General features: G+C 41.8%; 4 protein-coding genes and 1 long non-coding RNA gene across 7 annotated transcripts; 3 read left to right on the forward strand and 2 right to left on the reverse strand.

Annotated features, from left to right (window-relative positions):
* Positions 1-1,841: 1,841 nt before the first annotated feature.
* Positions 1,842-4,672, reverse strand: LOC133847249 (C-signal). Its single transcript, XM_062282153.1, has 3 exons — positions 4,166-4,672; positions 3,060-3,111; positions 1,842-2,998 (listed from the first exon to the last, which is right to left on the reverse strand). The coding sequence occupies exons 1-3, from the start codon at positions 4,289-4,291 to the stop codon at positions 2,433-2,435; spliced, it is 744 nt and encodes a 247-aa protein (XP_062138137.1). The 5' UTR covers positions 4,292-4,672; the 3' UTR covers positions 1,842-2,432.
* Positions 1,893-2,357, forward strand: LOC133847250 (uncharacterized). Its single transcript, XM_062282154.1, has 2 exons — positions 1,893-2,028; positions 2,096-2,357. Exons 1-2 carry the CDS (start codon positions 1,920-1,922, stop codon positions 2,248-2,250), a joined length of 264 nt encoding a protein of 87 aa, XP_062138138.1. The 5' UTR covers positions 1,893-1,919; the 3' UTR covers positions 2,251-2,357.
* On the forward strand, positions 3,752-11,758 carry LOC133847248 (thioredoxin reductase 1, mitochondrial). Of its 2 annotated transcripts, none has more exons than XM_062282152.1 (4): positions 3,752-3,989; positions 9,617-9,959; positions 10,029-10,255; positions 10,328-11,758. In XM_062282152.1, the coding sequence occupies exons 1-4, from the start codon at positions 3,971-3,973 to the stop codon at positions 11,212-11,214; spliced, it is 1,476 nt and encodes a 491-aa protein (XP_062138136.1). In that variant the 5' UTR covers positions 3,752-3,970; the 3' UTR covers positions 11,215-11,758. The 2 variants fall into 2 exon arrangements, with proteins under 2 accessions (XP_062138136.1, XP_062138135.1); XM_062282151.1 differs by lacking the exon at positions 3,752-3,989 and adding an exon at positions 5,107-5,355.
* Positions 11,759-13,375: 1,617 nt separating this feature from the next.
* On the reverse strand, positions 13,376-16,311 carry LOC133847683 (NADH-ubiquinone oxidoreductase 75 kDa subunit, mitochondrial). The gene is made up of 7 exons (XM_062282864.1): positions 16,173-16,311; positions 15,789-15,976; positions 15,388-15,719; positions 14,627-15,324; positions 14,234-14,565; positions 13,672-14,166; positions 13,376-13,608 (listed from the first exon to the last, which is right to left on the reverse strand). Exons 2-7 carry the CDS (start codon positions 15,969-15,971, stop codon positions 13,441-13,443), a joined length of 2,208 nt encoding a protein of 735 aa, XP_062138848.1. The 5' UTR covers positions 15,972-15,976; positions 16,173-16,311; the 3' UTR covers positions 13,376-13,440.
* On the forward strand, positions 16,216-17,078 carry LOC133847684 (uncharacterized). Of its 2 annotated transcripts, none has more exons than XR_009895183.1 (2): positions 16,216-16,349; positions 16,508-17,078. It is a non-coding gene; the product is annotated as an uncharacterized LOC133847684 (long non-coding RNA). The 2 variants fall into 2 exon arrangements; XR_009895182.1 differs by having other exon boundaries at positions 16,233-16,349; positions 16,464-17,078.
* The last annotated feature ends 7,867 nt before the right edge of the window (positions 17,079-24,945 follow it).

Here is a 24,945-nt window from a genome sequence, read left to right on the forward strand (position 1 = left end):
ATCCACTAGCACCTAAAAGTAGGCAGCGACTTTTAGTTTAGCACTCACACACACACACACACACACACACACACACAGACACACACACACACATGCAGGCGGTCTGTGTCCGGTCAAGGCATGCAATATAGTGGGGCTTTCACACACTAATACCGTCTAATAATATTACAAAGTCGCAAGCACACACACGCACACATGTGGGACTTCGCAACGATGCGTGCATCTGTATGTATGCGAGCGTGTGTGTGTGCGTGTGTGTGTGTGCGTGTGTGGGTGTGGGTGTCTTCGATGCGGTGCGCCGCACAGAAGGCAGTTCAAAACTTGACTACAGCGGCAACTACGATATATATGTGTGTGTGTGTGTGTTATACTATCGTATCGTAGCTTGAGGGATGCGACGCCTACGGCAACGCTGACCGCGACGTTGACGCCGACGTCGACGTCAACGTTGACGTTGACGCCATTGTGGTTCACCTGCAACTATAAAAGCTGGCTGGTGGCCTGAACATTGTCTCAGTTAAACATTGTTAATTAAGCGATAACAGCAACGAGCAGCAGCAAATCCATCTAAATACAACAATACAAATACTATGTAACAACCAAAGCCAGCGTCAACAAAGTAAAAACTAATTTTTTTTTTTAAGTGCATTAACTACATACAACATCGTTGCATGGATCACAACGAAACAAGGATACCGAGATTGTCCCGATGCAACATTTTTTTTGAAAAGAATTTTTTTTTCCAACTCTGTGGTTGTCAGTGCAAATTATGTTTCAAAAACTATGGAACAAGAATTCAATTAAGAGGCGAATGTGCAATTTTCTATTGCATACTTTTGGGTGCAACGTTCAATGTAAAATCCTTGCCTGCTTTTAGGCGGCAAGGAGAAATGCAAATTACTAAAGCGCAGCGCTGGCATTCGTTTTGGGACAAATTATTGATGCATTCGTTATTTATGGAGCTTGGAAATGGTTTCAATTGGAAATCAATAAAGGATCGAACTGAACAACTCAGTATAAAAAACAACAAAATTGTAAACAGTCGCAACAACAACAACAACAACAACAGCAATCAGTAAGAAATCAAATATTCAAAACAGTGCCCAAGAGCCCTAGGACAAAACACTTTGGAATTGTGAACCAGAACATATGTTGGTTCTGTTTCTCATCATTAATTCAAAACTAACGAAATCGCATCAAATATGCCAATAGAATGGAGTCCGAGGAGTCCTTCAATCTGTCAACACCCACAAAAAAAAAAAAAAACAAAACAAATTACCAAATACCAATAGTTTGGCGACCAGTCGAAAGTGTTTAGTGATGCAGTACAGTGCAAAATGTGCAAATGATAACGAGTATAAAAATATAATAGAAAAACAACGAATCGAGAGGTGCTTATTGCAGCTGCTGGCCACTGCACAAGATTAGACTCAAGACTCTTGTGCGTGTGACAGCGGCTATTGTAAGAGACCGTAAATACAGCACAGAATCTACAGCGACGAATCCGAACATCGAAAATAACTATTTTTCTTACTGATATGTAAAATTTATGTATTTAAAGCGCAATCTATTAATATTTTATCCTCTCCATTATTAGCTTAAATAAGCGATCTTACTCTCTTTTACAACAAATTCCAAAATTATGAATGGCGATAATTAATTAAATTATCATTTAAATTCAAATGGAAAGCGCGTTTCGAGCGCATGCCCATGAAGTTGGCTGCACGCAAAAATGCCTCCGACGTGAAGTTGGCGGTGCGCAAATTTTGTCTCACATGACGTTTTTTTATTTAGAAACCGATAAGAAAATTCATTTCCGAGAGTAATTTTGGCTAGGTTGGCAGGCTGGCGCTCTAAACAGCTGACACAATATTTTGAAACAGGTAAACAATATTATAAATTTCGCAAAAACCTACAAAATGAGCCAACTGCCAACGCAAGCGCCACATCCACCAACGGGAACACAACAGCCATTGCAGCCGCCACCACCAATGGGCCAGAACATTGCACCCACTGGCGCCTTTCCAGGTAAATCGATTGACGAAGCCACATGCACCACGTATGAGAGACCGAATTGAATTTCTCTTTTCAATAGGTTCACTAACACCCGGCTGGAACGATCCGCCACCAATTTCTGCGGAAGCGGCCAGCAATCTGAACTCCCGAAGACCCCGACTAGATCTGCGGAAACGCGTGGCATATCCAATGGATCAGCCACCGCTGCAGCCACAGCCGCAGCCACCACTTTGACTTAGACAAGGAGGCGATATCAAAATTTCTGATTTCTAGAATTTCTTCTTTTTTTTTTTTTTAATAAGCACCAGCTAAATATACAATATACAAAGCTTCAACAAAAATATATATACTTTGTATAGTTAGTATATACATACATACAGTACATTCATACATAGATGAGTACGTGTGCTTTGCACTTACCAGGGCAGTTGAGCACCATCGTATTGATAGAAGCCACCGTTGTGAGACTCATTCAACTTGCAAATAGTCTCAACGATTTGGTCGGTGCTTGTGGTCACATCTAGAGGCGCATTGCCACCTCCCATGTCCGTGCGCACCCAACCCGGATGCAGGCTGATGCAGAGTATCTTCTGGTCACGCAGATCGATACTCATCGATTTGGTGGCCGCATTTAGGGCAGCCTTCGAAGTGCGATACGCATACATGCCGCCCTCCACATTCGACTGTATCGAACCAAGTATTGAGCTCATATTGATGATGGCCGCCCGTCCCACGCCCATTTTTTGCTGCTCATTGGCCTGCGAGGCCTTCTTCAAGAGCGGCAAGCACGCCTTGCTCAGCATTATGGGCGCCACAGTGTTCGTCTGAAGCGTGTCGAGCAGATCCTGCTGCTTGGTGGCACCAAGACGCACCGACTTTGTGGCAACACCAGCATTGTTGAAGAGCACATTGAGACCAGCATCTTTGGTAACATCAGCAATTTGACCCACCAGTTTGTCATAGTCGTCAAAGTTTTTTAAGTCTGCCATTAAACAAACACATTATAAAGGTCAAACGCAAAATCAATAAACGAATTTGCTTACCAATCTCAAGCACATGTATGTTCGAATGCTTTTTGGCCAGTTCAGTAAGCTCCTAAAAAATTCATACATTAACATTTATGAATTTAATTAATCAGTGATTTTAGTTGATTATAACTAGTATTACAAATAAATCCCAACTCCTTTGACATCCACGTTTTCATATAAAGATTGCAGTATTCTAGCATTTACCGTTTGAGCTATAATACCGTCTGATACATATTTAAAAATTCAAAACTCATCATGCGCCAAAAACTGTAGGACCTCAATATCGATATATATCGATAGCGCCATTAACTGTGCTTCAGTGCGTCCGTTTTATGCTTTTCCAAGAAGAATACCAAAAAGTTAATTTTTGGTATATTCTGAAATTGAACTCGCGATCACTTATACAATGTCAATTCGTTAAACAAGTTTTGGTAATCACTTAGTGCTAATTTGCTAAACTGTATTTGATTTCTGTTTATAAAGCAATTTAAAACTAATAAAATGTAACCAAAACTATTTAAATAGCGACATATTTGATATATTCCGCCAAGTAAAACAGTATATTAGTGGAAGTTTTATGATGCGGTCACGCTGCTGTGCTTTCCATAACTGGAAGCGAACGAGCGAACGAACGAATGAACGAACAAAGCGTCGTGAGCCGACAGAAAACATAAAAGCAATTGCAAAAAGTTTACCGCTTATTTCGCATTTGCGTTCGCTGTGCGAGTGTTCGAGAGTGTGACGCGGAGTAAAATTAACGTGCTGCTTACTGTTATTTTTGTGTCTGTGTTCTATTGCACTTCCGTATAACAAGAGAGTGTTTTTCATCTGCGACTGAATCCCAAACAAGAAAATTAATTAGCATTATTTGGAAATATCTGCTGATCCTATTTGTTAGTCTAAAACACTTGCCCAAACTGCAAAATATGGCGCCCGTCGATAAAGGTGAGTTTAGTTTTACTCTCTCACACTCGTTTCTGGATTGTTATTTTTTGTGTTGACCTTTTAAAATATTCGAGTAGTTTCGATATGTGATGTGATGTCTTTGACAAAATGGTCGTGGATGACTCATCATCGAGTAGTAATATTAGTAGTAATTATAATTGCGCGTCATAACTTACTGTGGCCTGCTCTAAATTGCGGCAGGTGGTAAAAAGATGCTGCGGCGGATCCGGCAACGAGTTAAACGCCTTGACGAGGCCCAAGCCGAGGCCTCGATTGCAGCCGGTTATCAAAATCGATTTCATCCTATTCCCGTTTGCGTTCCTACTGAATTGTTGTGATTGTCACTAGTTTTTTAACACTCGAATTTCGTCACGAAATCTAATCGTGTGTGTATTTATACTTGAGATTAAGTAATTGAGCACAGAGCGAACGCACACACCATAAAAAAAAAGTTACGTTAAAGTGGAAGCTTTACAACTGACACTTGCTAACTGTTAACTGTGCTGGTCTGCTCCTTGAGCATGAGTCGATGTGGTTGTGGTTGGAGTGAAGTGCGTTAAATGCGCGTTTATCGCTAAACGTTGCCGTCGTCGTGTATTCGCTTTTTCTTTTTATTAGTATTAGACAAGAAGCAAAAAGAGCTGAAAGCAAAGCGCAAAGCAAGCAGCGGCCGGCGACGGCAGCTGACAGAGTTGCCAACTGAGAGCAAAATCAGAATGACATCAGTTGAGAACATGTGGCAACTCTTGCCAAAAAACCAACTGTTGCGCATTTCTATTGTGTTAAGTATATATGCTAATGATGCCGATTATATTATTTTCTTCTGTTAAGCATAACGTGTTTCCATTTCTACGAAAGCTAACTTGGCGACTCTGTTGCTGCCGACTTCTTCAACGCGCATTCTCTTTTCATCGCGCATTCGCATTCAACCGCTCTGCCGCTGTTACGTAGTTGAGCGTCAGCGCTGCTTTCCAATAAATCGTTCCAAGTGTTGCCGCGCTTGCTTGACGACGTCGCGTATTTTTTTGTATGCTTGCCTCTCCGTCTCTGTCTGCATCAAATATATTTTGCACATTGTAGGAAACGCGCAGCGCAGAGTAGTAAACAATTTATTAAAAAACAATAATAATAGAAAATCGTATTTAACTATCTTGTGCTGCAAAAAAGAACGTGCTGTAAAATCAAATCAACGAAAATATGTCGCTGACACTTTGGAATTCGAGATTTTCCGTAACGTTATTGCGCCAGCACACGACGATATTTACGTCAGCTGCTCCAATAACAGCTGCGCATAGTTTACACTACAACTACACGTTCAGTACGAATTCGAAATCACAACAACGGAGAAATCTAGCAACAACAACAAGTATGAAACCAACAAATCAAGGTGGTGCTGAGCGGGGCGGCAATCGCAACTCTAGTTTAGTATCGGGGGGTCGCAATACTCGCAACATTCCGCAGGGTCACACTTCGCTCGACAGCTCGGCAAGTGATACTGGAGTGCCGCCATTTAATCATCCCCATTGCGATCGACAGGCTCAGTATCAACAGCCAGTGCGCAAGGTGAAGCCCCTTCGAGGTAAGAAGCAGCAGTAGGCAGGTGAAGCCCCAAAGCGTGCAGACAGAGAGTCGCAATCATCGCAATCGCGTTTCAGCTGTAAATCGATCAGTATTTTGCAAAGTCAGTTGGCAACGCGAGCGATAAACCGCAATGGCTGCTCTTATTCTTGTTACTTTATTGTTGCTCAACATGCAAACCCAAACACACTCATACACGCACATATTTGCATACTCACATTGTACATCCATAGAGATATATACTTATGTATGTATGTTTGTTATGCAATAACTGTTGTTAAGCGGCTCGCGCTTTTACGCACGTACCTGCGAATCTTACTTATCGAATTTCATTTTGGCTTTTGCCGGCTCTTTTGCTTGTGTTACACATTTTACCTATAGGCAAAAAAATTCGCACCGTCACGATCATAACAATGTAGTATGTTCGTTGTCGGGGGAAGGGAAGTGGGCGAGACGATAGGGCCCATGTAGTGCGTAGAGTGTGTGTTTGAAAGCAACTTTCTAACTGTTATGCTGCCCACTCTGTCTGCCTATCAGTCTGTCTTTCTGTCTGCTGATTTCAAATCTCACTTCAGCCTTATTGTGTGCGAAAAAACGTGATAGATAAATAATCATTATTTTTGGGTTTTATAATGATTACCGTCTAAAAAGTATGAAATTACTGCAGCAAAGCATTGAAAATTAAGAGGTTCAATTCATTTCAAGTCTATTCTAAGTAAGATATTAACCAAAAAATACCATAAACAATTATTATTTTCGGTTTCACAACAAATATGTATATGCATTTAACTCGAACTAATGAATATTCGAGAATTTCTTGACATATGTATTTCAGAAGCACAAAACAAAGCGCATCTCCCACCTGATTGCTTATCTAGTAGTACTGGCAATTGATTACGTCATCCGCCATCGTCATTATTATCATGATGATGACGATCTTCATTAACACTTTCGTCATCGTGAATGGCAAAGTGCCATCGTGACTTGTTTGTTCTTTGCCCTTCATAGGGATCACAAAGATCGTTTATTGCAATGTCATCGTCAACTAGTTACGAATTAATCCAATTACACCTTGATTGTAATTAGGCAAATTTAGTAACTAACTATATTAACTATTAGATATTCGATAGACACATATTGTATTTCTGTCACGATCCTCTCCCAAATTATTTGCATTCATTTGCGGTCGTAATAAGTTGATAAGGCTGTTTTATGGTTTCCTTAATTAAGTTTTACGAAATGAGATTTGCGCTTATCGGCGACAAACTTTCTGTGCCATGTGGTTCAAAAAAGGCCCTTTTGGACCGTTCCCCGTTTATTAGACTTTTATGCCCACTAACCAAGGTTTACTTCAAGTACACTAAGCAGAAAAAGTCTGCGTACAAACTTAACGCGCAACTTTGAGTTTAAATAAAAATAGTTGTATTGAAGATATTGACTTCATTTTTTTTTTAAATTAACAACATATCTTTTATGAAAAAATATAACCAGTCTTCATTTATTTCCATCAGGAACTTTTTTAATTAAAATCAAAAAACCAAAAATACATCTGTTTTCGAATCAGAAAAAGTCTGCGTACAAACTTAAATTAGTTTAAAAAAAAGCCATTTATTGATAAAATATTACAAAAATTAGTACGAGGTAGGATAAATAGGAAGGTTTATTGTGCCAATCAAGCGTTTTGGCATTGATTAAACCAATTTTTGGTGAATTCTGGTGGTATTTCGATCCACTCATCCAAAATGGCTCCCGAGGGAGGAAACCGTTCGTCAAACTGGACCAAAAAGGGAAATCTCAGCGGGAAATTGTCGAATTTGTTTTTAAAACGCATTCTATGATTAAAAAAGTCCAAAAAAATTGGAATCAAACCGGCACAGTTCAATCAAAGCCACATTCTGGTAGGCCTCCAAAGCTGACCGTTCGAGAAGAGCGGGAGATTTTGATGTCGGTGAGGCGTAATCCTGGGTCAACTGCCGCAAAAATTGGTCAGGACATAAAGAAGAACTATAAGAAGGATTTACATGATAAAACAATCCGAAAAATTTCCAAAAAATTTCCAAAAAGTATGACTTTCATGCCTGTGTTGCTCACGCTGCCACCACCGTACTTAACTGCTGGCGCAAGGTTATGCACATCAAGGGCTGTGCCAGGTTTGCGCCACTCAAATTTTCGCCCTTTTATGTCAAATTGCTCCAATAATTGAAAATAACTTTGTTCCAAAAGGCTAAAGGCTCTTGGATGCATTTCAAAGCGCTTCGCTTTACTGACGGGTGATATGAGAATCTTCTTCAGCGCAACACAGGCATGAAAGTCCTACTTTTTGGAAATTTTTTGGAAATTTTTCGGATTGTTTTATCATGTAAATCCTTCTTATAGTTCTTCTTTATGTCCTGACCAATTTTTGCGGCAGTTGACCCAGGATTACGCCTCACCGACATCAAAATCTCCCGCTCTTCTCGATCGGTCAGCTTTGGAGGCCTACCAGAATGTGGCTTTGATTGAACTGTGCCGGTTTGATTCCAATTTTTTTGGACTTTTTTAATCATAGAATGCGTTTTAAAACAAATTCGACAATTTCCGCTGAGATTTCCCTTTTTGGTCCAGTTTGACGAACGGTTTCCTCCCTCGGGAGCCATTTTGGATGAGTGGATCGAAATACCACCAGAATTCACCAAAAATTGGTTTAATCAATGCCAAAACGCTTGATTGGCACAATAAACCTTCCTATTTATCCTACCTCGTACTAATTTTTGTAATATTTTATCAATAAATGGCTTTTTTTTAAACTAATTTAAGTTTGTACGCAGACTTTTTCTGATTCGAAAACAGATGTATTTTTTGTTTTTTGATTTTAATTAAAAAAGTTCCTGATGGAAATAAATGAAGACTGGTTATATTTTTTCATAAAAGATATGTTGTTAATTTAAAAAAAAAATGAAGTCAATATCTTCAATACAACTATTTTTATTTAAACTCAAAGTTGCGCGTTAAGTTTGTACGCAGACTTTTTCTGCTTAGTGTATATAATTGTATATAATTGAAGACTGTGCAGTTGTCTTTAAGATCTACAAGTCAGGCACTATCAAAGTTGTGGACCCATTAATAACATAGTCTCAATGATTATGCTTATTAATTGATTGCGATCGCATAATAAATTTGCCAGTTACTATAATCACTTTTATGGTCGCTCACCAAATATTTGTGGAATTTCTAGAAATGTGTAGCTCCAGTATCTGAACGTCGAGCACATTCTACAGTAGCTGCCCTCTTAGTTGTTTCGTGGTTTGTTGTTATAATAATAACCAACTATTCGCACTCTATCGCTGGCAATTGGCTTATCAATTGCCCTTATAATGCGTCATAATTAGATGCCTAAACCAAACTCTCGGCTAATGACGCAACACTAACGGTCCAACAATACGGTTTTCTGATACCGACTTTGATGTGAAGCACATTTGATTAGGTTTGCATGCTTCATGAGAAATTGCGCTCCGCCTCAGGTGTTGCTCTCCGCTGCTCTTTGCTCAACCCTCCCCAACTACTATAGTACTATGTGTAATCCAACACCCAAAAAACTTCGTATAATCGTCGTGCCATCAGTAGAAAATCGTAACCATGGCAAGCGTATTGGGTCAAAGCAAACCACCAGTCAAGGCGGGGCTCTGATGATTGCTCCAGTTTGATTTGCACAGCGACACACATGTTCAATTGTTACCAACTACAACGACAACATTGACAACATCGTCGTCGTCGTCGTCGTTGTCGTTGTCGAGTGCTAGGACAACAAGAAGAAGGCGTGCCGCGAGAAGCCTCAGTTGTGGCGCAAGTTGCTGGCCAAATGCATCTGTTCGAGTTTGTGCCCGCTTCGCTGGCTGATGAGCAGCCCTCGCAGGGTCGCAGCATTTATCGTTCCGCCTATTTGGACATACGATTGCGTCCCCAAATGGAGCAGGGTAGCATCCTCAAGCATCAAGCAGCGCACAGAATTGAATAACGCTTTCGACTTGCATTGGTTTTAATTCCTATTTGTGTTCTTTGCATATTCGCAGGTAACTATGATTACGATCTGGTTGTGATTGGTGGCGGTTCCGGTGGCTTGGCCTGCGCCAAGGAGGCTGTGGCCAATGGCGCTCGTGTTGCCTGCCTGGACTTTGTCAAGCCGACGCCAACGGGTACCAAATGGGGTATTGGCGGCACCTGTGTCAATGTCGGTTGCATACCAAAGAAGCTGATGCATCAGGCTTCGCTGCTGGGCGAGTCTGTGCATGAGGCTGCCGCTTATGGCTGGAATGTGGATGAGAAGATCAAGCCCGATTGGAACAAACTGGTCACCTCGGTGCAAAATCACATCAAGTCTGTCAACTGGGTGACTCGCATCGATATGCGTGACAAGTAAGTATTTGAAAAGTTGCCTTCTTTAAGGAGAGTCACTCAACTAATTTAATTTGAATTGTGTTATAGGAAAGTGGAGTACATCAATGGCTTGGGCTCCTTTGTGGACTCACACACACTGTCCGCTAAACTGAAGAGCGGCGATCGCACAATCACCGCCCAGACCTTTGTGATTGCTGTGGGCGGTCGTCCACGCTACCCCAATATTCCCGGCGCCGTTGAGTATGGCATCACCAGCGATGATATCTTCAGTCTGGACCACGAGCCCGGCAAGACACTTGTCGTGGGCGCTGGCTGTAAGTTTCACCCCTAAACCGCAACACTCCCTCGAATGCAATTGTTAATGATAACTTTATAACTCGTTACAGACATCGGCCTGGAGTGCGCTGGCTTCCTGAAGGGTCTGGGCTATGAGCCCACTGTGATGGTCCGTTCGATTGTGCTGCGTGGCTTCGATCAGCAAATGGCCGGTCTGGTTGCCGCCTCCATGGAGGAGCGTGGCATCCCATTCTTGCACAAAACCGTGCCTCTGTCCGTGGAGAAGCAAGCCGATGGCCGCCTGCTGGTCAAGTACGAGAACACAGAGACTGGCGAGGTGGCCAGCGATGTCTTCGATACGGTGCTGTGGGCCATTGGCCGCAAGGGTCTTGTCGAGGATCTCAATCTGCAGAATGCCGGCGTCTTGGTGCAAAAGGACAAGATTCCCGTGGACAGCGAAGAGACAACCAATGTGCCCCACATCTATGCTGTTGGTGATATTATCTATGGCAAGCCCGAGCTGACCCCCGTCGCTGTGTTGGCCGGTCGCCTGTTGGCGCGTCGTCTCTACGGCGACTCTGATCTGCGCATGGACTATGCCGATGTGGCAACCACTGTGTTTACGCCCCTCGAGTATGCCTGCGTCGGCCTGAGCGAGGAGGATGCCGTTAAGGCGCACGGTGCCGATGAAATCGAAGTGTTCCACGGCTACTACAAGCCCACGGAGTTCTTCATTCCCCAGAAGAGCGTGCGCTATTGCTATGTGAAGGCGGTGGCCCAACGCTCTGGCGAGCAGCGTGTCTATGGCCTGCACTATCTGGGCCCCGTGGCCGGTGAGGTTATCCAGGGCTTTGCGGCCGCACTCAAGTCTGGCTTGACCATTCCCACGCTGATGAACACGGTGGGCATCCACCCAACCACCGCGGAGGAGTTTACACGTCTGAGCATCACCAAGCGCTCTGGCTTGGACCCCACACCAGCCAGCTGCTGCAGCTAAACACTTCGAGTGCCCCACCCCATCAATCTAAACGTATTGTCCCTTTCTCCCCCTTCAAAAAGAACAAAACAAAAATGAAACCAATCAACACAGAACACAATACTACACGACAAAGATTGTCACCAACGAATTAGAAGAGCCGTTTTTATTTAGATTCGATAGAACACAACACACTCCTTTTCCACACACCAACACAGACACACACACACACTTACACTTACAAAATAGCTCAGTTATTGCACAGACAGGCGAGTTGAAAGGGCAAGACTGTTGTGACAACTCCAGTCGAACTGGAGCAGCACGCACGTGAAACGTCTGACGAGGAAAAGGGAGAATGCAGGCCTTGTTTTCAACACAACCACAACAATGTCGTCCGTTGATGTTGGATATTGTCGTTGCCGTTGCTTCCTCTGCCTCTGCCTCTGTGCGGCATGCACTCAAAATTACGAAATTATCTTACATGTGAATACAAAATATGAATAAAAATAAACTAAACCTGTATTTTTACGGTCGAAAAATAGAATTTTTCACCCACATACAAAAATTGCAATGTCGTTTTTTTTGTTTTGTTTTAAATATTTATTATGGGATAAAAAAGGCAAAAGGCTTGCTTTGGATTCAGTGGAGCTTGGAACTTTGAAGCTTGTATAATCAGAAGCTATTGCTTTATATCAACTGGATAACTTAAATTGAACATAATTCCGTAAGTAATAAGAAGCCATACATGAAAATGTAAACGGGATCCTGTCAAGCAGTTAGTCTGTCTTGGAGTTATTACGAAAAGCAACTAGACTAAGTAAATGAAGTCATGAACACTCTTGGCATCATTAACTGGAAAAGGCCTCTGTCCGATAAGGTTAGGTAGTAACTAATATTAAGTGCCACGTAAACGTAAAAACCTATTTTTGGGAAGTATATTTTTTATATAAAAAGACAGATGAAGACATATCCGATTCTATAAAGTATATACATATGGTATGTACATTATAAATGAAAGTATGTTGATGCGACATACCTACCAAGTATATGTATATGAACACTTGCATATATATATCTGATCTGTCTGTTCATATGCATGAACTGAGACTATCAAAGCTAGGCGCTCTATGTGGGTCGAGTTTACTTTAAATTTTAGATGCCACGCCTGCTTCTGCTTCATTTTAAGAAAATCCTAAACAACTTATGTATTTTTAAAAGAGCAATTATGTATAACTTGCAAATATTCGAAAGTTGCAATGTAGAGTTCTATACCTTAAAACTGAAAGTCTAAGGGGCGGATTTTTTAATCTCTCAATAAATCTTTTTATTCGAATAAGGAGAATCTCATTTCTTCAATGTCGCAATAGCGCTATATCAGCTATAAGCGCTATAAGAAACATTTCCTGCACTTTATTGCCAAATAGATGCTTAATATACCCTGTAATTTTGGTATAAATTCAACAAACAGAACAAAAGATATTTGAAGAGCAATATATAATGATTTAAAAGATGTGCTAAGGTAAAATATTATGTCATAAACTATAATATTATTATACCTTATTCTAAACGAGAAACTTTATGGCAATCTTGCATTAAAATCCAACGTCGATATAATTTCTATATCTGGCAAACATTAACTTTGTGTGTCTTGAATTCTTCCCTCTATAATGAAGTAATTGTTTCTTGTGATTTCCTTTCTAATGTTACTAAACTAATGAATTGCTGTTGTACAGTTGCAAATCAGAGTGCTGTATGCACATGAGCATAATTCAGAGCGAGATGGAGATATGCTGCTATCTATAGTATATCAAGTATACGACTAGTCGCCCAAGCAATGACATATGCGAAAGCAGTCGAAAATAAATATTTTGGCTATTTTTTCTATTTCACGTTTATTTGCGTTTTAAGTATTTTGTTTTTGTTTTTCTCCTAATTTCGTATTGTATAATTGTTTGTTTTGAACAAAAAATCAATGACATTTACAAACTGCTCGGTGCCCGCTCAATAAATGTATCTTTTAAATAGCTTCTTCTGCATTCTCTGTCGCTCTTCACGCTCCTGTCTGTCGCTTGTCCGACGCTTGTTGCCTGTTGACCGCTGGCTGCTGTTGTTTGCTTAAAGTTTTGAGTAGAATAGCAATAATCGAAGACAAGATACAATAATTAAAAAAAAAAAAAAAAAATTCAACATTAATTATTTAATATTTATGTTATATCATCAGATCAGAGTTGAAGCGTTATTCGGCATTTAAATCGCTGCGCTCTGCTTGGCCTCCTCATTCTGTCGCTGCTGCTTGTTGACCGCCGATATGCACTTGGCCATGGTGGGCGAGGCGCGTGAAATGGCATCGGTCATGAAGTAGTCGCGCAGCTCCTTGAGCTTCACATCGATGGCACCGCCGCTGATGGATTTGTTCTATGCACCACAAAACAAAAGCAATTAGCTACATGATAAGCAATTCTTTCAACTGAAACTTACGGGTGTTGTCTGTGCGCTCGCTTCGCTGTTGCTTGCAGGCACCAACTCGCCGAGACGCGTCAAATGTGGGGCAATATCGTCGAGACGCGAACGCAGCTCATCGAGTGTGTCATAGGCCAGTGGTTTGCCCACAATCTCGGACAGAGCGCGCAATATCTTCCAGTCCTCGCGTGCCATGCCTGGTGGCGAGACGCCTGGCAAAGTCTGCTGTGCGCGACCCTCTGTGTTCACATAGATCGCCTGCTTCTCGGTGTACGCAGCGCCAGGTAGCACCGCATCAGCGATCGAGGCACCATTGTCACCATGCGAGCCAATGTACACAACAAAACAGTCCTTGGGCAACTGATCGCGGGTCAATTTACCAGAATCGGCATTCAGCAGGAACAGCACCTTTGGCTGTCCTTGCAACGCACGCTGCAAACCCGGCTGGTAGCCCACATCGAAGGCGCCCACCTGAGAGGCACTGTTATGCAACACATTGAAGGCATTCCAATCCTGCAGTAGTTAATAAACATGGTAGTAAAGTGACCGCAACAATACGGAAAAGGAGCATTCTACTCACGGGTTTCTTCAGCTTCTGACAGTACTCGGAGATGGTGGCATGAATGGCAGCGCCATCGGGACGCGCCAGCAGATCGGCGCCAATGATAATGGCCGGTTTCTTGGCACCCTCCAGCACCTTGGAGAAGGCATGCGAACCGCTGCACACATCCTTGATGAGGCTGGCATCGGCACCCAAGTTCTCATGCTGATATGACAAATCAATGTTGGGACCAATCGATGCAATCTGCAGCTCATTGTGCACATAGGCCTTGCGCAGACGGGTATTGATCAGCGGGGCCTCATAACGTGGATTGGTGCCCACCAGCAGCACAGCATCAGCTGTCTCCAGACCTGTGACAAAAATACACACAAGCTAGAAATAGGTAAATTGTAAATGTTTGAAGCGACTTACCAGCAATGGTGCTGTTGAGCAGATAGCTGGAACGCACATCGATGCCGCTGCCCTTGATGAAGTCCTGCTCGGTCACCAGATTCTCGCCGCCCAAACGATTAACTAGATCCTTGAGAGCCACCATGGCTTCCACATCGGCCAGTTGACCGGCAACACCAGCAACCTGTCCGTTGGCATTCTTCACCGCCTTGGCCACCGCAATGAGTGCACCTTCCCATTCCACAGACTGTAGCTCACCATTTGGCATGCGGACCATGGGTGCAATGAGACGCTGACGCTTCAGACCGTCGCAGGCAAAGCGCGACTTGTCAGCCAACCATTCCTCGTTGACGTCTTCGTTCTCACGGGGCAGAATGCGCAACACTTCGTTGGTGCGTGTGCTGACCACAATGTTGCTGCCAACGGCATCGAGCACATCGATGCTGCTCACTTTGCGAATCTCCCAGGGACGTGCCACAAAGCTGTAGGGTTTGTTGGTCAACGCGCCGACGGGGCACAAATCAATCACATTGCCCGACAGCTCGGTGAGGAACAGTTTCTCCACATAGGTGCCAATTTGCATATCATTGCCGCGTCCCGTGGTGCCCAGATCATCGACGCCAGCAATTTCGGATGCGAAGCGTACACAGCGGGTGCAGTGAATGCAACGTGTCATCACGGTCTTCACCAGTGGTCCAATGTCCTTATCCTCCACAGCACTGAAGTAGACACAATAAAATTATTTCATTTGAAATGGGAATCGTTTTTTGTTGCATCCTTACCGCTTGCCCGTGTAGTTGATGTCGGTGAAACGCGAACGATCTGATCCAAAGGCCATGGCCTGATCCTGCAGATCGCATTCGCCGCCCTGATCACAAATGGGGCAATCGAGAGGATGATTCATGAGCAGGAACTCCATAACACCCTCGCGTGCCTTGCGTGTCAAGTCGGAATTGGTCTTGATACGCCAACCCTTCATCACGGGCATAGCGCAAGCGGCGACAGGCTTGGGCGACTTCTCCACCTCGACGAGACACATGCGACAATTGCCGGCGACGGCCAAGCGCTCGTGATAGCAGAAACGTGGGATTTCCACGCCAATTTCAGCAGCAGCCTGCAAAGGGAATAGCAGGGATGATACACTTACACAGAGAGAGAGAAAGAGGGATGAGGAGGAACTTACCTGCAGCACTGTGGTGCCGGGCAAAACCTTGACGGGAATATCATCGACAAACACTTCGATTTTCTCAGGCGCCTTGGCCGGTGTTTGGGCCACAACGGCGCTGGTGCGCACTGCTCGGCTGGCTATTTGGTGTGTGGGTGAGCCGAGTGCGCCCAGCGCCTTCACTAGCGGTGCACGTATCATATTTTCTACAATCAAATCCAATGGATGGACAACAACATTAAAACTTTACCTATGCCAATTACATAAGTTGCAAGCAGGCCAAGCAGACACACAGACAACACGCTCTTTGCTGCCCCGTATTGATTTATCGTTTTATTGTGCAGCTTGCAACGTCAGCTTAACGTTTTCTTCTTTGGCATCGAAAGCAAAACAAAAACTTACCAGGAAAATATTTTGCAGCGCTACACAAAAATTTCTAATGCCGAGCAGACAACTTTTTTTTATCGCTTTTGACAGTCGCACTGTGTAACAGTGTGCAGGGCTGCCAACTTGTTTTAGCATGACAGCTGGTCTGGCCAAATTGCGCGCTCCATTCAAACATCTAGAAACAAATTACAGGTATTTCAAGTGTTTTAATTTTCACAAGACTCGATTTCATAATTATTGCAAGCACTTCTTACATATTTTGCTTATTTTAAATTAACTTATTTTTTAAAATTCGAACTCATGCAGCCCTGCTGGATATAATTAACATCTGGCAATGCTGTTCATAACAGCTGTTATTGCGGTTTGTTTACTTCTTTTGCAGCAGCTGCCATTCACATGTTGCCGTTAATGCGTATACGCAACAATGTTTGATGTGCAATCTCTCGAATTCAAATTGTAGTTTCGAATCAGAATGGAAGTGTGGGTCAGACAACAAGACATGGACAAATGCAACAGCAACAGTAACAACAATGCAATGTTGGCGCCACTGGGGCAACACACACGCCGGCGCCACAAGTGAGATCTGTTGATTAGAGGAGATCACGCGAAAACAACAACAATCAAGTAGCAAGGATGATGAACATGATTGTGTGCATGTGTGTGTGCCAACGCACGATTTGTGCATAGTCTGTCTCTGTAGTGCTGTCTGTTTGCCTAGTAATCAGATAAAAATATATTATGACGTACCAGACTGACTTTTCATTGTTAATTGAGCGGCGTTGGCGGCAGCCGCAAAACAAAACAAAACACAAAAAAACCTTTCTGGCAACGTCTGACCAACAAAACCCCGGCCCTGAATGATTCGAGATTGAGACGTGCTTGATATCTGTTGGCATCAGCAGCTCAATCTCACTGTCGTCGTCTCCGCTGTCTACTGTGGCGTTGGCGGCGATGCTGCGTCGCCGTTTGTGCCTGGCGTCTGTTTGCTGTCGCGTCGCATCTCTTATCTTGTATCTCTGTTGGTGTTGTAGTAGTATTTGTATGTTTACCCGCTAACCAGTTAAGTACAAAGGGTATTTTAATGATGTGGCTAGCAGCATTTTAATTATTGTGCCCAACTAAATGGCTAATTTAATTTAAGTCCCATGTATAGATAGGTATTCAAATAATATGCTAGCTAAAGGGATATTTTAATGGTGTGCCAGCAGAACAGGGTATTTTAATGTGGTGTTAGTACATACATTTGTATATGTATATGTATGTATGTATGGAAACAGTAAAGTGCTAAGGAGAAGGGATATTTTCAAATTGGGCCCAGCGAAATGCGAGCAGCAACGCTCTGGTCACACTTTGACAGCAACAGGTATTTTGGAGTCGCGCAAACTCGCTTGTTATTGTCGCTGATGTTGCTGCCACACGCTCTCCAGCTCTAGCTGCACACAGCGCAGACGTGTCGCCACAATTTGCCGCCGCCGCCGCGCTTGGCGCCTAAAAATCAAACGGGGCGCCACATTGTTTTTTTCGCCTCGCTTTTTTTTTTTGAAAAATAACGTGCAACAACGCCGACGCCGACGGCGGCGACTTGAACTAATAATGTGATTTGTTCTCGTGTGGCTATTTTTGCGCAGCCGGAGTGCATTGTTAATGATCTTCTCCTGCTCTCGGACTTCACTCGACTCTGATTTGTGGCGTCTGGCGTCTGCACTTTTTACAATGTGATAATTTTCAACAATTTACTCCCCTTTTTTTCGCCGGCGGCGGCGGCGTTTAACGGTGTCGTCCTTGATGTACCAACAACAACAGCAACAAGACGAACTGTGGAATCGACGGCGCCGCCGAGAAGACGATAACGCAGCAATTTCTGCGCATCATGATATGATGATGATAATTATATGTATGTACGGCAAACAGTCGCAATCGTTGATAGCGACACGCACAACAACGCCAACAACAGCAACTAATACAACACGCAGACACAGTCAAATGATGACAATGCTGATAATGGACTAGCGACAGGGTCACTGCCAACCGCAGCAGCAGCGACGTCGACAGAAGCAGAACTCAGTCGCAGTTGCATTTCCTTTTGCAGGGAATTCGCTGGGGGTCACAATGCAGCTGGCGCGGCAGCAAGACGCCGCAGCAGCAGCAGCTCCATTCAGAGTGACGTCGCTGCCATCAGCAATTTCATTGTAACAGCTGTGCTGTCGCCGTCGCCGTCGCACAACAGCAACAACAACAACAACATCTCGACATCAACAATGCTCGTAAGAGCGAGAACGACGCGTCGTGATCGCTCGTTTATTCATTCGTGAGTTCGGTTTGGTTCAATTCGGTTCGTTTCGTTCGTTTGCACATCGTGTTCGTTCGGCCGGCACTTGTTCGGCTCTTTGGGCTCCGGCTTTGGCTCTGACTGCGGCTGCCGTTGCTGTTGCTGCTGCTGCTGCTGACTTTGGCTATGTCTGTCGTCTGTCGTCTCTGGTTGGCGGCGGCAGTGGGCTCCCCAATCTTTCCTTCAAATAAAACCAGTGCCCGCTTGCAATTTTCACTTAGTTTGAGTCTGAACGGCGACTGCGCCGGCGTGTCCGTGTGTGTGCGTGAGTGTGTGTGTGTATGTGTGTAAGATGCGCGTGCGTGAGTAAGAAGCGTATGCACAATAAGATCGCGATACGAATCACTTGAAACTGAAACTGCAATTGCAATCGATAAACAGTAATCGGTGAACGTGCGCGCCAAACTAATTATTTGTAGAATTCGTCCTATCGATTTGTAAGCTTCTTTGTTGTTGCTTTCTTTTGCGCGTGTGCTGCGCATGCGCAACAATAACAAAAGCTTAAGAAAGAACGGAAACTCGAAACGAAAACCGAAACGGAAACTAAAGCTGAAGCTGAAAATAAAACTAATCAAAATCTAAAATCGCTTAGTCATTGCCGGCGCATAGATTGTTGTTGTTATTTAGTGTGTGTGTGTGTGTGTGTTTTTTTTTACAATTTTTTTTTGTGACTGTGTTTTACTGTGCAACTCTGACGACAACATACAACACTTACCTGACATCATCCCATTATCTTAACGTCGTAATCATAGCACTATAATCATTACCATCAGCGCCATCATAATTATAAGCAGCAACAGCGCTGTCGGCATTTGCGGTTGACATCTTTACGGGCTTCATTCAGAGCAAAATAACCAAAACAAACACAAACACAGCAACGGCAACGCAGTCGGATCGGCAACAACAACAACAACAACATCACGAACCGCGGCATTATTTTGGTGAGTAGCGAGTACGATATATCTAATATCTTATATCTTAAGACTGTCTCTTCACGGGGGAAACATATAATATTTGGCGATCTTTATAGTAAAGATTTTAACATAGTTTTTATTTGTAGGCAATCTTGAATCGATCGCCTATCATCGAAACTTATCGTTTAATCAAATTATTCACATTTTTGTTGTTCAAAATGCCAATTTTCTGTGATTAACAATTGTTTTGTTTCTTTGCTTCTGTTGTTAGATCTTAAAAGGCTCCGATACTGAATTATTTAGTATAATATTATGATCATGCCGCTATGCTGGTTGGGCTCGTGATTTTGATCACTGATCGTCGAGTTAAGGCCAGCACCATTTTTTTGGAACGGCGGGTCTAAGGAGAGGGCGCTCTTTGTTTTTCTCAAGAAACTGGGGGAATAGCAAAAACCTAAAGAAAAAACCCACAAAAAAAAAATAGACAGTTGTTTTTTTTCCAATTTGCTATTTCAAAGCTCAGGCTATTTTCAGTTGTTTCTCTTTTTTTTTTTGTGGATTGCTTGTTGTTGCCTTTCGGGCAAAACAGTAGCCATATATTAAGCTAATTTCCTGTGTGATCTCAGCCAGCGCACATACACACAAACAGTCGGAGACAGAGTGAAACACACACACACACACACACTTGCACACATTCGTATCTGAGAGATACACAAACAAAGCCAGGCGAGCTAAATGAACGCCAAAAGCAACTCCCAAAAATGGTCAAAATAAGCGCGGCGCATGTTTTTGGCCAAAACAAAAAGCAACAACGCCACAACACTGTATGCGGCACCAAAACAAATCAAATCAAAACGAATTAAATGATTTGTTATAACATATTTTGTAGGCTGCAGCAGTGCGTCCAAAACTTCATCCATCCGTCTGTCCGTCGGTCCATCCATCCCAATTGTCTATATCCGTCTCTTTTGTGACGATCCGCGGCCATCCCAAGAAACGTCTGTGCAAAATTTATGGCCTGCATTTTGTTGTACTACAACAAGAAGCTGGAGTCGCAGCTCCAGAGAGAGAGAGAGAGAGGGAGAGAGAGAGAGAGACAGAGAGAGGGAGAAACAAAAAAGTAAAAGAAAAATAAAAAATCAAAACGACGTCGCCATAAAAAATACATTTTCGGCCCACATGCGATGCGAACCGACGCGGAGACGCCCGCCACTAAAGAAATTAAAATATGCCTCGAGACGGCAACACAGAGAAAAAACATAATAAAAGAAAAAAACAAGAACAACAACAACATGTATGTGAGTGTATCTTTGGAGTTACGTGCGATCTGGACAGACCTCGCCTCGCTCTCCACCCCTGGCCCCCCCCTCAGTTGCTCCTCTAAGAGCGTTAGTCGTTCCGCGTTTTACGTTAAAAGTTTCATTTCATTCATAAAAATAAAAACTGTGACTGTGCGAGTGTGTGTGTGTGTGTGTGTGCGACGACTTGGGTGTGTGTAAGTGTGTGCTTGTGTATGTGTGTGTGTGTGTGGCTCAATGAAACTACAACGCATGAATGAAAAATATGTGAATGAAGCTTCGACAATGGGAGTTTAGTCTTGGCGGGTAGGCGTACAAATTGCTTTGGTTTCGTCTCCGGCTCGCTTCAAGTGAAATCTTTCAAAGCCTCAAATGTTCAGCCCCTTCCTCTCACCTCTTCCCATTCCCATTTATGCTACGCTTTGTTGCAGACTCGTAGATCATTTTTCTCTCAGCGTTTTTGCCATTTTCACGTTCGCTTTATGGCCTGGCCATATGTTGCTGTATTGCTCTTTGCTCTTTGCTCTTTGCTGTTGGTGGGCAGAAGATCCTCATCCAGCATAGATCGAGATACTCTGCATTTGCATGCAAGGCGATCATCCGAAATAAATGATCAGCAATCAGTTGATCAGAGATAAGGAACCGAAAATCCAATTTATCTTATATATTAATTTACAAAATTCAAGCATATGTTAACAAGTTGAGCAAAACGTTTCACCAAGGTAGGAAAACAATATTAAAATAATAAATAAAAACACAAAATTATTGGGGATACATTTCTTTTAATATAGATTTCACATATTTAACTTATTTTAAAACGATTTGGCATACTTGAATATTTCTTGTTTTAAAAATCAAATCAGTCGTATCTTTTAATTCAGAATTTGTTTTGTAATAGAAAATTATGCTTTTTAAGTGTTTAATGCACTTTTTATTTTTTGTATTATTGAATTTCCTTTTTTGATAGTCTTTAACATTTTTTGTGATCTCCATTATATTTCGATGATCCCTTATTATAATAACATAAGAAATTTTAATACTGAAAAAAATAATAATAATAAGCTGACGATCGTCAAAGATATGCCATCATATTTGTCAACGAAATACTTGAACCAAATTAAAAGAATATTTTATATTCATCGTTATGCCATTAATGTTCAACCTTATATAGATCACAACGATTGTCTTGGTATATCTATGAATCATCTAGAATATATTCAGAACTGTGCAGGGTATCCAAAAATTTTCTGCTTTACGTGATTCCATTTTGCGGTTGCGTTTGCGTTCCTTCTTAGGCATGGCGTATTTTTCATTTTTCTGGGAATTTTTTTTTTTTTTTTGATTTTGTTTTTTTCTCCATTTTTTTTTTTGTGTCTTGGGTCGCATTATTTGCATACAAAGTCGAGATGATCTAAGAGTAGAGCTCAGTTTGTCGCCCATGTCGCAAATGATGACGATGTTGATGATCATTATCGTGAGATGATGATGTGATCGACCAGCCAAATGTAAAGCGACAACAAAACGTGGCTAATAAATTAGGCAAAGCGTCAACAAAGCTGTTGACAAATGTCAATTTTTGAACACCAACGCCAAACAGCCGAACAGCCAAACAGCCAAACAGACAGCAAGCAAAAGCCAAATGCAAATACGAATACAAATTCCGAATACAAAATCAATATGGACGATGTGTAGAGGATGACGATGATGATGATGAGTATCGTTGCAGTGAAATTTTTGTCGATTTTAGCTTTGTTTTTTTCTTTTTGGCAATTGATGGTTATTGAGGATAAAAGAGCCCAGTTAGGAGAGAGAAACTAACATACACATGGTTTGTGAGATCATTCAACACGTGGGTTCTTTACACAGCTCGAAAGAAAATAAGCATTTGGCGATTAGATAAATCAGTTAACCTAATGCCTAATGATTGAATGACTTACGACTTGAACATGTCGGAACCGACTGAATTTCCGACTGAATGAATGAATGAACGAAAGCTCCTCGCGGAGAGTTCATCAATCAGCTTTGGCTGCAATTGCAATTGGCAGCCAACGAAGCATGGCCAACTCTGATCAGCAGACAAAATCATTGATCAATGCTCTCTGCGGATGTGGATGCGCGTCTGCGACTGCGACAGCAAATGGAAGAGCGAGAGGGAATAAAGAGGAAACTGGTATTTGCTGTCTGCCAAATGAAAATTCAATCAATTGCCCTGACATTTAATGGAGGGAGCCGTCAAATGTGATTGATTGATAATTAAAAGTGGCGCCTGCCAGTCGACGCAGTGCAGCATAATGAACAGCGCCAATGGCCAACTCAGTCAGTCAGTCAGTCAGAGACTGGAACACGAGTTGATACACAGACACTGAGACTGGGGACTGTGTATGGGGGAATGGAGACTGAGACTGAGACTGGGTTTGAGACTGGACTCGACATCGACTTCGACTTGATTCGACGCAACGTTTAACATATGATAATGTGGCGCTTGCTAATTTCGTGCGATTCTTTCAAGTTTCGCCGCTATTGCAAATGAGAATAGCTCGCGGCTCAGGATGGGACGATAGACAACAGGACAGATAGACGGACAGACAGACAGCCTGACAGACTGACTGACTGATGGAGAGACTGTCTCTGGACTCTGGAAGTCGAGCTAAATCATCATTTTATTGTCAACATTATGCTCACGATGGGGTTTTTAATTTTTTTATTTTGCATTGCATTTGAATTTAAATTAAAACGGCGCCTGCTAAAGGCGCCAACAGAATCTGTGATGTCTTCGCTTTCAATACGCTCTCCTTGCGAGTCTGCTCATCCGATCATCTGCTTTGGCTGCTCATTAACGGAAGGTCTGGACTCTAGAGTGCTTTGACTTATTTATAGTATCTTAAATTTGTCAGAAATACTTATGAATAATAATAAAATATATAATAATATTGATAATAATTTAAATTTAGAGTAACATTTTGAGGTACAAAGTGTAGTCATTTAATTTTATGCATATATCACATTATTTTTTGTGTGTTGTTAGCAGATCGTAAAAATATTATACCTTTTTAATCCGTTTCGGTCGTAAATAAGGACTTCAAATCATCATTAACTGTAGACAAGATTATCGCAAAGCAATTGCAAAAAATACTGACAAACAAAAAGCAAACTCGTCTTTATAATACTATTTCAATGATACACTTTCAAATATTGTAAGATAATAGCGTTATTATCACTTAAATATACCAAAATAAAATACCTGAAATATACCAACAGTTATATTTCGTATATCGATATACCACTACATGCTATTTTATTTTCAAATATAGTAAGATTTGTGCGGTATTATCATAAAATACTAAAATCTACCAGTGTGATATTATAGTTCAAATATACTGAAAAAAATACTGAAATATAACAACATAATACTGAATAATAATGAAAAATATATACTTCGTATATAAATCTATGAATTTAATATACCAAAAAATACTGAAATGATCCAACAATTGTATTTCGATATACTAATACATACATGCAAAATATACCATATTCAAATATAGTGCGGTATTATATTATCATTCAAATATACCAAATTAAAATACATAAAAAATATTGTAAAATACCAACATTTATATTTCGTATATAGATAAAATAGGACATGCAAAATATACCAACTAAAGCAATTAAGTTTAAAATTATTTCTTAACCAACTTCTACGATTTTTATTTGCTAGCAACTTTTCAAAATGAGACATTTATTTATTTTTTATCTTTCTGGGAAAGAGTATTTAGAACACATTGTAGCTGACTGAAGACTGAAGTCACTCACTCATGTGATTTGTATATTTTTTGGGCACGTTTCGCGCTTTGCAAAATTTAAAAGAAAAGATTTTTTAATTTGTTTCCAAGCTAATGAGCTTTGTTTAATTTTATTAATGGAATTGCCAACATTTATCATAAATTACAAATCGTGATCGTGATAACAGCGCCAGTGCCCCCAGAACAACACCAACAACAACAGCAGCAACAACAACAACAACAAGTTGCCCGAGTCAGTTCTCAGTTTGTGTTTGAAGCTTCAGTTCCCAGTTTCATTTGATCTCCCAACTTGACTTCGTCATCTGCTCATCTGATGAATAATTAAGTTGTCGTGTGTTGCTTTGATAATAAGAACAACAATGCTGCTGTTGCTGCTCTTGTTGTTGTTGTAGTTCTTGCTAGAAACATTGTTGTTGTTGTTGCTGTTGGTGCTGTTGCTGCTGT

Source organism: Drosophila sulfurigaster, chromosome X (assembly GCF_023558435.1).
Source record: "Drosophila sulfurigaster albostrigata strain 15112-1811.04 chromosome X, ASM2355843v2, whole genome shotgun sequence".
Classification (NCBI taxonomy): Eukaryota; Metazoa; Arthropoda; class Insecta; order Diptera; family Drosophilidae; genus Drosophila; species Drosophila sulfurigaster.